Below are 12,118 nucleotides of genomic sequence, written 5' to 3'. Positions count from 1 at the left end.
ACAGGGCTGTCTGAACATGGGGCTCCTTGGGATGTCTGGAGGAGACATGAGAGCCAAGTAGGGCCTGGAGACACTCTGAGGGCAGCTGAGTGCCAAGGGCTGAGGCAGGCCTGTGTCCCCAGGGACACCCTGCCTGTTCCTGCCTGCGTGGTGGCTCCCTGGGACCTGTTGCTGGGGGCAGGTGCCATGTCAACAAGCACTGGGACCTGTTGCTAGCGTCCGGTAGCGGGTCACAGAGGGGCCCTTTGTGACACCCACTGCAGCAGGTGTGCTCAGCACGACCGTGGCCCACAGTGGGTCAGTGTCTGTCAGGACGGCGACCGGACAGGAGAGGAGTGCGGCGCTGGCGAGAAGCCCCCGACTGCAGTCCACGTCTTGTCTACGACGCTTGGTGACCCCGTGACAACGCGAGTTTCGCTGAGGCGTTTTGCCAAAGCGTTTTTGCCTGAGGCATTTGGGCCTTGGCCTTTTGGCTGAGGCGCTTTGCCTGAGGCCCTTTGCCTTGGCCTTTAGGTTGAGGTGCTTTGCCTTGGCCTTTTGGCTGAGGCGCTTTGCCTTGGCCTTTTGGCTGAGGCCCTTTGCCTTGGCCTTTTGACAGAGGCATTTGCCTTTGCCTTTTGGGCGAGGCACTTTGCCTTTGCCTTTTGGCCGAGGCCCTTTGCCTTTGCCTTTTGGTCGAGGCCCTTTGCCTTGGCCTTTTGGCTGAGGCCTTTTGCCTTGACCTTTTGGCTGAGGCACTTTGCCTCGGCCTTTTGGCTGAGGCCTTTTGCTGAGGCCTTTTGCCCAAGGCACTTTGCCTGAGGCGATTTGGCCGTGGCATTTTTTCTGAGGGCGTTCGACTCCACCATTCGGACGCCCTCCGTAGGCAGGCTCCCCTGTGTTCTTTGATTCACAGGATGGAGAGGAGACCCCCCGCCTGCCCCAAGCAGGCCTGGATGGAAGACAGCTCTTCCCAGGAGAACCGCTCTCCAGGTCTGCAGCTTCCGACCTCCTACGAGGTGACCACCATGCAGCCCCTGAAGCTGGGTGAGTGAGGGGCCCTGTGGGGCTGGGCAGGGCTGGATCCCTGTAGCACACCGGGATCCCACTTTCCTGGCCAGCTGACAATGGGGGTCCCGGGGATCAGCCATGATGTTGCCTGAAAACTGGGACTGCTCAGGGCTGGAGCGTGGCCCCAGCACAGCCTCTCCCAAAGAAGGACAGGGCCGAGGGGCTCTGGGCTGTGGGCAGCGAGGGCCAACTGGGCTGGCAGGAGGCAGCCGTGCTGTGGGAGCCTGGGCCTTTCCTGCCTGTCTGCCATTGCCTTCCTCAGCCCGGCCACTGGGGCTTTCCTGGGCATGGCAGCTCCTCTGCCAGGCACCCTCCAGCCAGGAGCTGCAAGGGAAGGCCATGCCAAGGCAGTGGGCAGAGAGCTGGGTGGAGGGCAGATGTCCTTTGCTCTCGCCTCTCACTGGAGCCTCTGCAGCTTTCCCTGCTCTTTCCCCCCTTAGATGCCAGCTGGTTGCCCATCTACAAGGAGGAGCAGGAAGCTGTCGATACCATCCTGGCCTTTGTCACCAGCCCCAACAAGGTAACTGCGGCCAACTGGAGGGTGGCTGCGCTGCTGTCTGCTGGCAGGGGCTGTGCTGCCGGGCTGCTGGAGGGGTGCTGGCAGGGCAGGGTTTCTTCTCCCGCAGGGCACTGCACCCCCAGTGCTGCGGTCCCGCTGGCTGTGTCCGCCATCAGAATCCATGTTTGTGTCTCTGTCCCCCGGCTGGCAGGAGGAGAGAGACAAGGCCACATTTCTTCGGAGCATCTCCGTGCTGTGCAGAAGCGCCTTGAGCCACGGCCTGACCCAGGGCCTGGATTTGTTCTGCGACATGTACCAGCTGGCAGAGAACATCAAGGTGAGGGCACTCCCGGCAATGTGGCGAAGGGAGCAAAGCCTCCTGGCACAGGCAGCCTGTGTGGACGGCGCTTGGGCGGGCCAGGGACTGGAGGCCCTGGGTGCTGGCAGCTGCCAGGTGCCATCCCGACTGTGCTCTGCAGGCGCTGCTGGAAGAAGAGCCAAGGGACCACCTGTGCACAGACCTTCGGCATCTTTCCATGCTGGCTCTGGAGAAATTGAGGTACTTGCCCATCTGTCATGGGCCCCCTGGCCCAGAGGTCCGATGCCACCTGCACGAGTCGTCGAGGGGCTGCTCCCAGCAGCCGTGTGCAACCAGTGTCCTGCCCTCTCCCTGCAGCTTGGTGGACACAGCGCTGGAGGGCAAAGCCAAAAGCCTCCTCCATGCATGCTTCTCAAGTGTCTTCTGGCTGCCTGCAGAGAAGGAAATGCCAAAAGGGGACCTTGCCCTCTACATGAAGGTAAGTGCTGGCTGAGCTCCAGGGGCCTCCAGCCCCTCTGACCTTCTCCCTGGCTATCCCATGCTGCCACAGGAGCAGGGATCCCAGGCAGGGCAGGGTACTTCCCCCCCTCGTGCCTCTGTCCCCTTCCTGTGGGCCTGGCTGCATCCCGTGCCACAGGCTGCTCTGCCCTTGCAGATTGTCTATGCCCATGTCTCTCCCGGGAAGGGTGGGCATCGTCCTCCTGTGGCACGGGGGGTTCAGATGGCTCTCCTGGGGCTGGGAGGAACAGCAGAATGACTGCCACTGCTCTCTGTGTTCCTTGCAGACCCTCAACTCCATGGACAGCATGCTGAGGACAATGGTGCTCAGCTTTCCTGCCTCTGAAGTCAGCGAGGAGCTGCAGGGCATCTTGGAGGTCTGGCACAAGCAAAAAGGGGGGGTGGTCCCAGGGCTGTTCCTCAGCCTGGAGGGGAGGGTTGGCCCACTCCTGGCTGAGTGGTGCCCAGAGCAGTGCCGAGCAGGCAGAGTGCCCTGTGGGGAGGGTGCCCACCTCCTGTGGGGAAGCAGAGGCTGGCCCCAGGCTCTTGTGGAGCACAGGGGCTGCAGAGGGTGGCACCTGCCCTCGTCCTTGGCCATGAGGTTGGCTCTGGGGCCTTTGTGCCTGACCTGGGCGGGAATCTAGGGGCAGACACCCCACTGCAGGCTTTGCTGGAGGGGAGAGGAAGCCTTGAGGGATGGGGCGAGTGCAGCCCAGCAGTGGAGCTGTGCTGCTGGTGTTGGAGTCTGCTCCCATGACTCACCCGCTGCTTCTCTTGTCCCAGCTGCTGCTGGACTTTACCAGATGCCAGAGAGAGGCTGTGAGGGAGAGGGCCATGGCAAGGATCGATGTGCTCACCTGTGTGCTCTCCGACTATTCCACTCTGCAGGTACGGGCAGGCCCCCTCCAGCCAGGCCATGCCCCCATCCCTGCTGCTCTCCATGCCAGGGCTGCTGCCCACGTGGCTGCTCTGAGAGACGGGGACGCAGGGCTCTGCAGAGCCTGGTCACTCCAGGAATCCAGCCCTGGGCAGACTCTCGGGAGGGGGGCTTTGGCACCACCTTTGGGCCCTCAGCCCTTCTGCTCATGCCTCCCTCATCCAGGCCCATGCCACCATCAGAAGAGGCACTGCTGGACCTGTCTGCTCTGGGGAGATCCAGCTCCCGCTCCTAGGAAAGCTGCTGGGGCGTCTCATCCTTTTCCGGTTCTCTGAGGAGCAGACATGCTATGCAGCTTTCCATGCTCTTTTTGCCCTGGCTGAGTTCATCTGTAAGTAAAAAAGGCAGAGCAGTGGGGGGCTTCATCTGCTCTATCTCCTGATAGATCTGCTTCCTGACCCCCTTTGCCTCTCCCAGCTGCTTCTCAGAGCTTCCCAGCTGCCCCTTTGCTGCAGAGGCTGAGCGCTCTGCTCAAGGCCAGGATCTGTTTGCTGCTGCTCTCCTTCCTCCCCTTCCTTTCAGGACCTTGCAGCCGGCTGGTTTGTGGGTCCCACAGCCAAAGCCCCTCTTGACTACCCTGTCCCAAAGCCACGTCTTCTCTGGTGGGGAAGAGCAGATCTCCCACCCTGGCTGGTCCCTGCAGTGTCTGTAGCAAGAAGCTGTTCCTGATGCTCTCCCGAAACCCTGGACTGCTCCTGTCCCGCCCCCTTGCCAGCAGATGCCAGGGCGGTTTGGTGAGCTTGCTGGCAAAGCTGCTCTACCTTCCTGACTCTTGTGTGTTTGCCCCGGTGTTTAGTCGAATCCAGGCTAAAGGACAGAGCAGACCAAGTCCACCGGGAAGCCGTGACCACGTCCGCGCTGTGTTCTCTGAGCGCCAGGGACTGTGCCAAGGTAAGGAGCTGTGCCCTTGCTGGGACTCCTGTCCGTGGCACCAGCAGGGCACTGGTGTGAGCCAAAGGACCCCGCAGCAGTGGGGCTGGCGCACCTTCAGCTCCCTGGGGAGAGGGTTCGTGCCGTCCTTGAGCAGGGACAGCACGAGGGCTGCACTCCAGTAGCCCAGCAGTAGCTTCAGCCCCGGCAGGAGCTCCAGCGCTCCTGGCCACCAGCAAGTCCCTGGTTCTCGGTAGGGCCAGCAGCCTGTGCCCATGAGCCCTCCTCCCCCCGCAGGAGGGCCCTCTCTGTTCCTCTTCTGCCATGCAGGGACTGCAGGCACTGCTGCCAGCTTTGCTGTGGGCACTGCTGTTAGCAGTGGTGGGCACATCAGGCCGGAGCCCCTCGAGCTGCTCAGCCAAGCAGCACCATCAGGGCACTCAGAGCGACAGGTCTTCCTTCCTTGCTGCCCTAGGCCTTTGGAAAATACCTGCGGTCCCACGAGAGGACAGATGTCATCCTCGCGGCCATTGAGGCACTGGGAGATGCCAGCATCCTCGACCAGCAGGTGCCCAGCAGCCTGCTGGATGTGGCCTTGGAGGACCCGGTCGTCTGGCTGACAGACGTAAGTGGCCTGTGGCTGCATTGTCGTGCCCTTCAGCCCTCTTGGGCCCTGTTCCTCCCTGCATCCCGCCTTCCCAAGCACAGGGGACTTGGGCCCCCCAAGCCACCTCAAGGCAGCAGAGAGGAATGGGAAGGGCAACTGAGCACATGGCTGCACTCCGGGGGCAGTGCCATCCTCACCTGTATCCCCTGCAGGCGCCCAAGATAGTCAGCAGCATCCTTGAGAGCCTGCCATACTGCAGCACACAGGCAGCGTGGGAGAAAGCAGAGTCGCTCCTTCGCCTGATGACCAACCTGTACCCCAGCACAGTGGTCATCCTCCTGTGCAAGGCGGCTCTTCAAGGAGACAGGTACTGGCCCTGATGGCCTTGAGGGTGGGCTTCTTCCCTGTGGGGAGAGGGACCCCGAGACTCTCTGGCTGCCAGAGCCAAGGAATGCTACGGGACAGCCTGCAGAGTCAGGCCCTCCGTCCCCCCACACTTTCCAGCCCTGCTTCACAGCAGCCAAAGCTGGCCCAGCCAGCCCAGAGCCAGCCCGGTGCTCCAGCCCCACGGGGAACACGCCCTCAGCCCCGTCCTGCCCGCACGGGCAGGGCCCCCAGGGATGCGCAATCAGGGCTCCAAGGGGCAGGTTCTGGGGGCTGCTCCAGGCCACAGCACTGGGGCCGAGGCAGCCCTGCTGACAGCGCTCTGCCTTCTCTGCCTTCCAGCACTGCGCCGGAGCTGTGGGAGCTGATGTCCTCCATGCCGGAGACACTGGCCAAGATCTTGGAGGACTTTGCCAACCTGCTGTGCACACAGTGCTTCCGCTGCTCCGCAGAAGGCCCCCGCACCCAGCCCGTGGCTGTGAGTGACCACTAAAGGCCCTGGTCCCCTCCCGCCAGCCCTGCAGGCTCTGCCGGCCCCTCACGGCTCTGTTTGCTCCTGCAGTCATCTTCCAGGAAGGCTGAGTCGGAGGAGTCGGCTGACGAGCCCGACATCGAGAGCCATCAGGGCTGTCCAAACATGAGGACAGCCGGGCTGCTGCTGGAAGGGCTCGTCGGGCTGTCGCAGAGAGCCGAGATGGTGAGCAGGGCGGTGCGAGGGGCAGCCCTGTCGGCAAACGGGGGCTGGGGCTGTGTGGAAAGCAGTGGCTTGGCCTGGCCTGGGACTCAGAACGTGGGGTGACTGCTCCAAACACCCTCCCTGCCATGGTGGAGCCTGGGGTGGCTGCCTGGGGAGCTTTTCAGGCACGGCCCTCTTCACCCAATGGACATTCTCTCTACAGGCCAGAAACATTGAGCTCTTCCTGCCGGGCATGATGAAGATCCTGCAAGTTGGCAGCGAAGATGCCCAGATGAAGATCCTGCTGGCCTTGCGAAATGTGCTGCATCAGCTGAAGAAGACCAAGGCCAGCTTCATCGCTGTGCAGCTTGTGGGGAGGCTCCTGCCCCTCTTTGACTCGGTAAGGCTGAGGTGAAAGCTGAACCCCTCAGATGGGCGCTGGGCAATGACAGCTGCCCTGCAGCCCAGCCCTGCGAGCAGCACTTGGAGCCAGCTGCACTCCCCTGGGCTCTCCTGGGATGGCTTCTGGACCGTGCAGCCCAGTCCTGCTTCTTCTGGGATGTGAGGCCGGAGCCGCTGCCCTCCCCGCAGCCATGATGACGGCCCTCTTCACTGTGGGCAGGGAGCTGCTGTTTGCAAAGCTCCCTTTTCCTGCTTCCTGCCAGGAGTGCAGCGAGCTGCGAGAGCTCTCCATCTGCATGCTCACAGAGCTGCTGCAGTTCGTGGTCGGCAGGGATGAGAAGAGGATGAGGAAGGAGCTGTGGTGGGCACTGGTGCCTCTCCTCTTTCGTATGAGCGACCAGGTCCCCAGCGTAGCCAAGGTACAGGTTTGGAGGCTGAGCCCTGACACACAGAGGGCTGGGCTGACACCCCCAGGGCTCCTGGGCATCGGGGCAGGGGCTGCTGGCAGCGGGCAGCGCTCCCCCAGCACAGCCCGGGGGAAGGTCCGTGCGGAGCCAGCGCCAGCAGGGGCAGAGAAGCTGGCACGGCCCTGTGCAACACCTGCCCTGCCTGCTCCTGCAGGGCTCGGCAGCAGCCCGTGACCACCACGGCCTGAACAGGGGCATCCTCACAGGCTGTGTTGGAGGCCAGGCCTTTGAGCCTCCATGCCTGTCCCCCAGGGCTGTCCCCAAAAGCCTCCCAGACATTCGGGCTAGGGCATGTCCCAGCTTCCTAAAGGCAGGAACCCCCCAGGAACAAAGCCAAGAGGTCTCCTTGCCCAGGCCCCCAGGCCATCCCTGAGCTCATGCTGTCCTGCAGGCCTCCAGGGAAGCCCTTCTTGCTGCTGCCGAGCTGCTGAAGTGGAGGACGCTCAAGCACCTGCTGCAGAGAGAGCGGCTGTGGGAGCTTGGAGCGTGCTTGGTAAGGACAAGCTGTGGAGCCCGGGCTGGGGGAGGGCTGCCCCCATCCCATCCCAGGGCTGGGGGCTCTGCAGCTGGGCAGAGCCTGGAGCTGCATCCCTGTTGCTGCCCTCGAGAACAGAGCCCCAGGGGCTCTTCTGCAGGCCCCTGTCCCCTCTCTGTAGACAGCAGGAGGGGAGGCCTCTCCATCCCAGGGGTTGCTGGCAGGAGGCACTGCTCCAACCAACTGCCCCAGTGACAGCCCTGGAGAGACATGCCTTGTTCTCTCTGCAGCTTCAGAAGAGTGGGAGCAGGGCTGAAGCCTTCATCCATCAGAGCCTGCCCTACCTGCAGGACCCTCAGGCCAACGTGCGCCTGGCGGCCGTCAGGTTCATTGGTGAGTGCCAGCCCCTGCGGTGCCTCTGGGGCAGCCTGGCCCCTGTGCCGCTGCCGCCCCAGCAATGCCCGGCCAGCCCGGGCAGGGCCTTGCCTCCCTCTGCCAGCCCTGCCCACGCAGCGGGGCTTGGTGGTCGCCTTGCCCAGTCCCACTGCCCTGAGCTTCTGGGGGCTCCTGGGCTCAGCCGTGCTGAGGGGGAGGAGGGTAGGACTGGGGGCCCTGCTGTTGGGAGCAGGCTGGGGAGCAGGGGCTAACGGAGCTCTGTGCCCAGGACTCATCACACGGCGCCTGAGGGAGCAGACCACAGACAGTCAGGCTGACATCCTGAGCGGTGAGTGGGGAGCGCGGTCTGTCGGGAATCCAGAGGCTCTCTGCAGACGGGGGGTTTTATCTGGGCTCTGTTTCTTTCCGTCACAGCACTTCAGCCCTTGGAGAAAGATTGGGACATCTCTGTCAGCTCCCTGGCAGTTCAGACAACCTCCATTCTGAGGAGTCCTTGCGTGCAGCAAAGACCAAGAGGCCTCCTGGGAGCACTGCGCTGCTGCTGGCCGTGAGCCCGGCAGAGGTGCAGCTTGCCTTGGCTAAAGGACTGGCGCTGAATAAAGCTGGAACAACGTGCCCAAAGCCCTGGTGTCCTTCAGCTGCGCCGTGCTGAGTGTGCCGAGCCGACCGTGGCCTTCCTGGGCTGTCCCGCAGGCAGCGGGACGCTCCCCCCTCAGCACCCCTGGCCCCAGGCTTGTGGGACAAGCTGAGCCCTGGCTGGGGCTTTCCCTGGGAGAAGCCTCCTTGGCTAAAGGACAAGCTGCTGCCCGAGCGTTCTCGCCCCATTTCAGGGTCACTGCCAATGTCACCCTGCCCTCTGCCGCTGTGAAGCTATTCCCCCTTGTCCTGTCACTCCAGGTCCTCGTCCAAAATCCATCTCCAGCTCTCTCAGAGCCCCTTTTAGGCACTGGAAGAGGCTGGAAGGTCACCCCAAAACCTTCTCTTCTCCAGCCTGGGCAGCCACAGTTATCCCTGTGTCCCCACACTGTGCCCCACTCTGTGCCCCCTGTGTCCTCCCAGGCCCAGCACCCCAGGAGGTGGCACAGCAGCAAGCCCTGTGCTGCAGATGCCACAGGACCAGGAGTTCACCCAGAGACATTGCCAGACCCCAGATTGTCCCACCACAGGTCTGTGAGACTGTGCAGAGCCCATAAGAAGAGTTCCTGAGTTCAAGTTTCCCTGCTGCGGGCTGAGGTGTGACCTGGGGAATTTATCCTGCCCTGAACATGGAGAAGGAAGGTGGGTTGATACTCCGTGGTTCATGGAGACCCAGGGGAATGCAGCACCCAGGGTGAGCCAGAAGATGGGCTTTGCACATGGATCTGGGGTCTCAGAAAGCACCAGGGAAGAATGTCCTAGATTATTAGACAATTTGGATGGTTTTTAGCTGATGTGAACACCTGGGCACAAGTGGCTCCACCTTTAATGGAGATCAGAAAACTGGGCAGAGCAGGACACTGGATCAATGTTGGGCTGCAAGCCCCCGTTACCTCCTGCCCCTTTCCTTCCTCCACTTCCGAAGTCCTCACCCAGAAAGCTTGGCAGTGAGGTGGCTGGGCTGCCCCTGGGATTTGGGAAGTCCCCTGGGATTTGGGCTGGGTGGTCCAGCCCTCTAAACAGGACTGTGGTCCACAGGTCCTGGTAGTCTCTTCCATCTCGGGGGGCTTAGGCAACCGTTATCTCAGTTCCCTTTATCTTGAGGTCCTGAACACACATTGGCAGATGATTTCTTCAGTTATTGGCAGGTACAGCCAGTAATTCCCACTACAGTTTCCCTTCATTGGCTGTTAAAGACCCCATCAAAGCATTTAAAAGAAGGACCTCCAAGGCAAAGAGGGGTGTGGGGTTTTCCTCCTGTTTAAAGGCACATGGTCTTCTTCACAGAGCGAGTGTGCAGCCAGAAGTCATCCGGCAGAGTAGGATGGCCATCAAGTGGCTGACGCTGGGACTAACACGGAACTTCTTATCCCGGAGTGCTGCGGAGCATGCAAAATCCCAGTCCTGTTCTGCAAGAAGAGGCAGAAGTGTCAGGCCAGCAAAGGGCTGTTGATGCCGAGAAAAAAGGCGATAGTAAAACCCAATAGCCACACGTGCTATTAAGTCAGTATCTGTTTATTTTGGCACCGAACGCGCAGAGGACAACTCCGCCTAAAACGCCCTCTCCACTCTTCCGTCACAGCTTGCCTTTTATACAGTTAGCTTATAAATATTCATTGTACGTGTTTTACATATTCATGTAACCAGGAAGTGCTTAGCAACAGCACACGAACCGTGAGATTGCATTTATTAAACTGTGCCCATTACAACTTAACATTTCCCTCATCAATAGCAACCTAACATTTTCCTTTATCACTGTCCCAATCACTGGGTCAAATTCAAATCAGTAACTGAGGGCTGATCTCTTTTTTTCTCTCCTGTGTTTGCCTGGGAAAGCTGCTGTGTAGGGCAAAGGGAACACAATCCTTGCCCTGAGAGATCAGTTGTGTTGGAGTTAAGATGGTTGGGACTTCCCTCAGCTCAAATAATTGATTAATATCTGCATATAATTATTTTTTAAATTGAATCTTTGCATCATCTCTAAATGGTCTTACAGCTCACTCAGCACTGCTTCAAAGCCTTCCTACAGTAGGAACTGCAGGAAGAAGTCAGTGCTTTGATTGGTGTAAATGAAAGCACAAGCAGAGTGAGAGTTATGTTCTGCTCTTGTCTGGGAGTGGGACGTGGAAAAAGGTCATGCAAATCTGAGGAAGAGGGAAGGACATCTCTACCTGGGAATAAGCTTTTGAGTAGCTGGTTTGGATCTGGCAAGTGGGCGTGGCTTCTGCGTGTGTTTCCCAATACAGTGTGTATCTGAAATATTTAACACTGAAAGTGGCAATCCATTATCTGGATGTTGGAGAACCAGCCTGGCACAACCCCTCGAGTTTTCCAGGAAGATGATCTGAATTTCTCAGACAGCAATACCAGCGCTGCTGGAATAAATGGCTCGTAGCTTGGGAGTTGCTGCCTGACTTCAGGAAGAAGCTGGATGTGATTGGGCTGTAGCAGCCCTGATGCCCTGGGGTGGGGAAAGAATGGGCTGGAAGGGTTTGAAAGCAAGTTTCTAGTGATGGCTGAAGTCTAAAGCCACAGCTTTCCTCCTGCTCTGCTTGAATTAGGTGTTTGGGCCTGGTATATGAGCATGTTTATGATTCTTAGGCTCTGGGCTGTCTCTGCAAAGACTAGAAATGCTCCCATCTGGAGGGGCTTTGTCAGCAGCTCTGGAGGCTCTGTGGGGAGAGGGGTTATTCTCCAATTACAGCAGTCCTTCAGCTAACTGGCTTCCCAGCTTTTGAAGTGTTGCTGCTCCTATTTAGATTAAAAGAACACTTCCCGTCATGACAAAATATTGTGAAAGGCACCTACTGCCTGGGAAAAAAACAAGCTTTGCCTTTCCTTTCTCCAAAACAATCAATTTACAGGCTTTTCTGTGAATGTCACACACTGAACACACACCCTAGGCTCTTGGGGGAAGTTATTGTTGGCTTTTATAAATTATATCATCTTACTCTGCAGGAAACAGACACTGAACTATTTAATTTTGTTCTAGCTGAAAATAAAAAAAAAAATCATGCAAGGAAACAAACACAGCTGAATGTGATCCCAGTTTTTCTCTGCTAGATGGTGTTACCCTCCCTGCCTTTCCTTTTCATGCCTTCACCTGATGTCATCAATCATCAGGGCAAATTTGACTTGAGCCTCACCCTTGGTATCTTATTGCTGTGGTCTGGCTGGGGATGTGGGTACCCAAATGCTGCAGACAGCCACAGGCATCTGCAGTGTCTGCTCCACATTAGTGATCAGGACACATTGTGGGGCTAATTTGGTCTTGGATAAAGCATGATTCTGGTCAAGATGAGAAACACAGACCCACAGGCTGCGATGTTTGAGCTCTGAAGACCTTGTAAGACTGCAGATGGTTCTAGTTGACACAAATTTTGCAATGTAGGGATTTATTCTTTTGCCAGCCCCTGGGGATACATTCCTGACCCTCTGCCAAAGGGTGTGTGACTGAGTAAGCGACCTGTGTAAGATGGCAGGGTACCCAGGCATGGCTTTGCAGGGCAGGAGGTGCCCAGCAGCTCTGCTGTGACTCCCTCTGCCACCCTGGTGCAGCCTGTGCCCTGTCTTTGTCAGCTGTGACCACAGGGCTTGGCCACTCGCCTGGCAGTGACCTGCACCAAGATGAGTCTGATGCATTTAATTGTTTTCTATGAGGAAAGACACCAGATTTTAATCATAAAAAATAACCCCACTAATGGATCCTGACTGCTTTGCCCTCTAGGCTTCTCTAGTCTTGCAGGAAAGCAGATGCTAGAGAGCAATACTAAAAAAAACAAGCTGCAAGTAGGAACAGTGATTCTATGAACTGTGTAGGTCTAGGAGTAGTTGTTCCAGCCCCCTTTTTTTCCCTTTCCTGTCTACTAAACACCTTAATGTAAATTAGCAGCTCCTCTCAT

At 58.7% G+C, this 12,118-nt stretch overlaps 1 protein-coding gene across 2 annotated transcripts; it reads left to right on the top strand.

The window, feature by feature from the left end:
• Positions 1-310: 310 nt before the first annotated feature.
• On the top strand, positions 311-8,181 carry LOC113940306. 2 transcript variants are annotated; one of them, XM_027631431.1, is made up of 20 exons: positions 311-519; positions 735-1,026; positions 1,491-1,570; positions 1,761-1,886; positions 2,029-2,108; positions 2,226-2,346; positions 2,654-2,743; positions 3,150-3,254; positions 3,469-3,634; positions 4,100-4,194; positions 4,649-4,798; positions 4,993-5,147; positions 5,507-5,642; positions 5,727-5,861; positions 6,064-6,240; positions 6,506-6,661; positions 7,101-7,202; positions 7,475-7,577; positions 7,849-7,908; positions 7,995-8,181. In XM_027631431.1, the coding sequence occupies exons 2-20, from the start codon at positions 897-899 to the stop codon at positions 8,129-8,131; spliced, it is 2,304 nt and encodes a 767-aa protein (XP_027487232.1). In that variant the 5' UTR covers positions 311-519; positions 735-896; the 3' UTR covers positions 8,132-8,181. The 2 variants fall into 2 exon arrangements, with proteins under 2 accessions (XP_027487232.1, XP_027487234.1); XM_027631433.1 differs by lacking the exons at positions 311-519; positions 7,101-7,202; positions 7,475-7,577; positions 7,849-7,908; positions 7,995-8,181 and adding an exon at positions 7,035-7,097 and having other exon boundaries at positions 692-1,026.
• Positions 8,182-12,118: the final 3,937 nt, after the last annotated feature.

The sequence above is a fragment of the Corapipo altera genome, unplaced genomic scaffold (assembly GCF_003945725.1).
Source record: "Corapipo altera isolate COAL_440 unplaced genomic scaffold, ASM394572v1 343b, whole genome shotgun sequence".
NCBI classification, from domain to species: domain Eukaryota; kingdom Metazoa; phylum Chordata; class Aves; order Passeriformes; family Pipridae; genus Corapipo; species Corapipo altera.
Note: the sequence above shows the minus strand (reverse complement) of the source record. Positions and strands in the feature narration are given on the sequence as shown.

What these genes read in the sequence shown, in the direction of transcription:
- LOC113940306 (XM_027631431.1), top strand. Translation starts at nt 897, where the DNA reads ATGGAGAGGAGACCCCCCGCCTGCCCCAAGCAGGCCTGGATGGAAGAC. An exon ending in TGTCGCAGAGAGCCGAGATG is followed by an intron (nt 5,862 to 6,063) that starts GTGAGCAGGGCG and finishes TTCTCTCTACAG; the next exon opens with GCCAGAAACATTGAGCTCTT. An exon ending in AGGTCCCCAGCGTAGCCAAG is followed by an intron (nt 6,662 to 7,100) that starts GTACAGGTTTGG and finishes GCTGTCCTGCAG; the next exon opens with GCCTCCAGGGAAGCCCTTCT.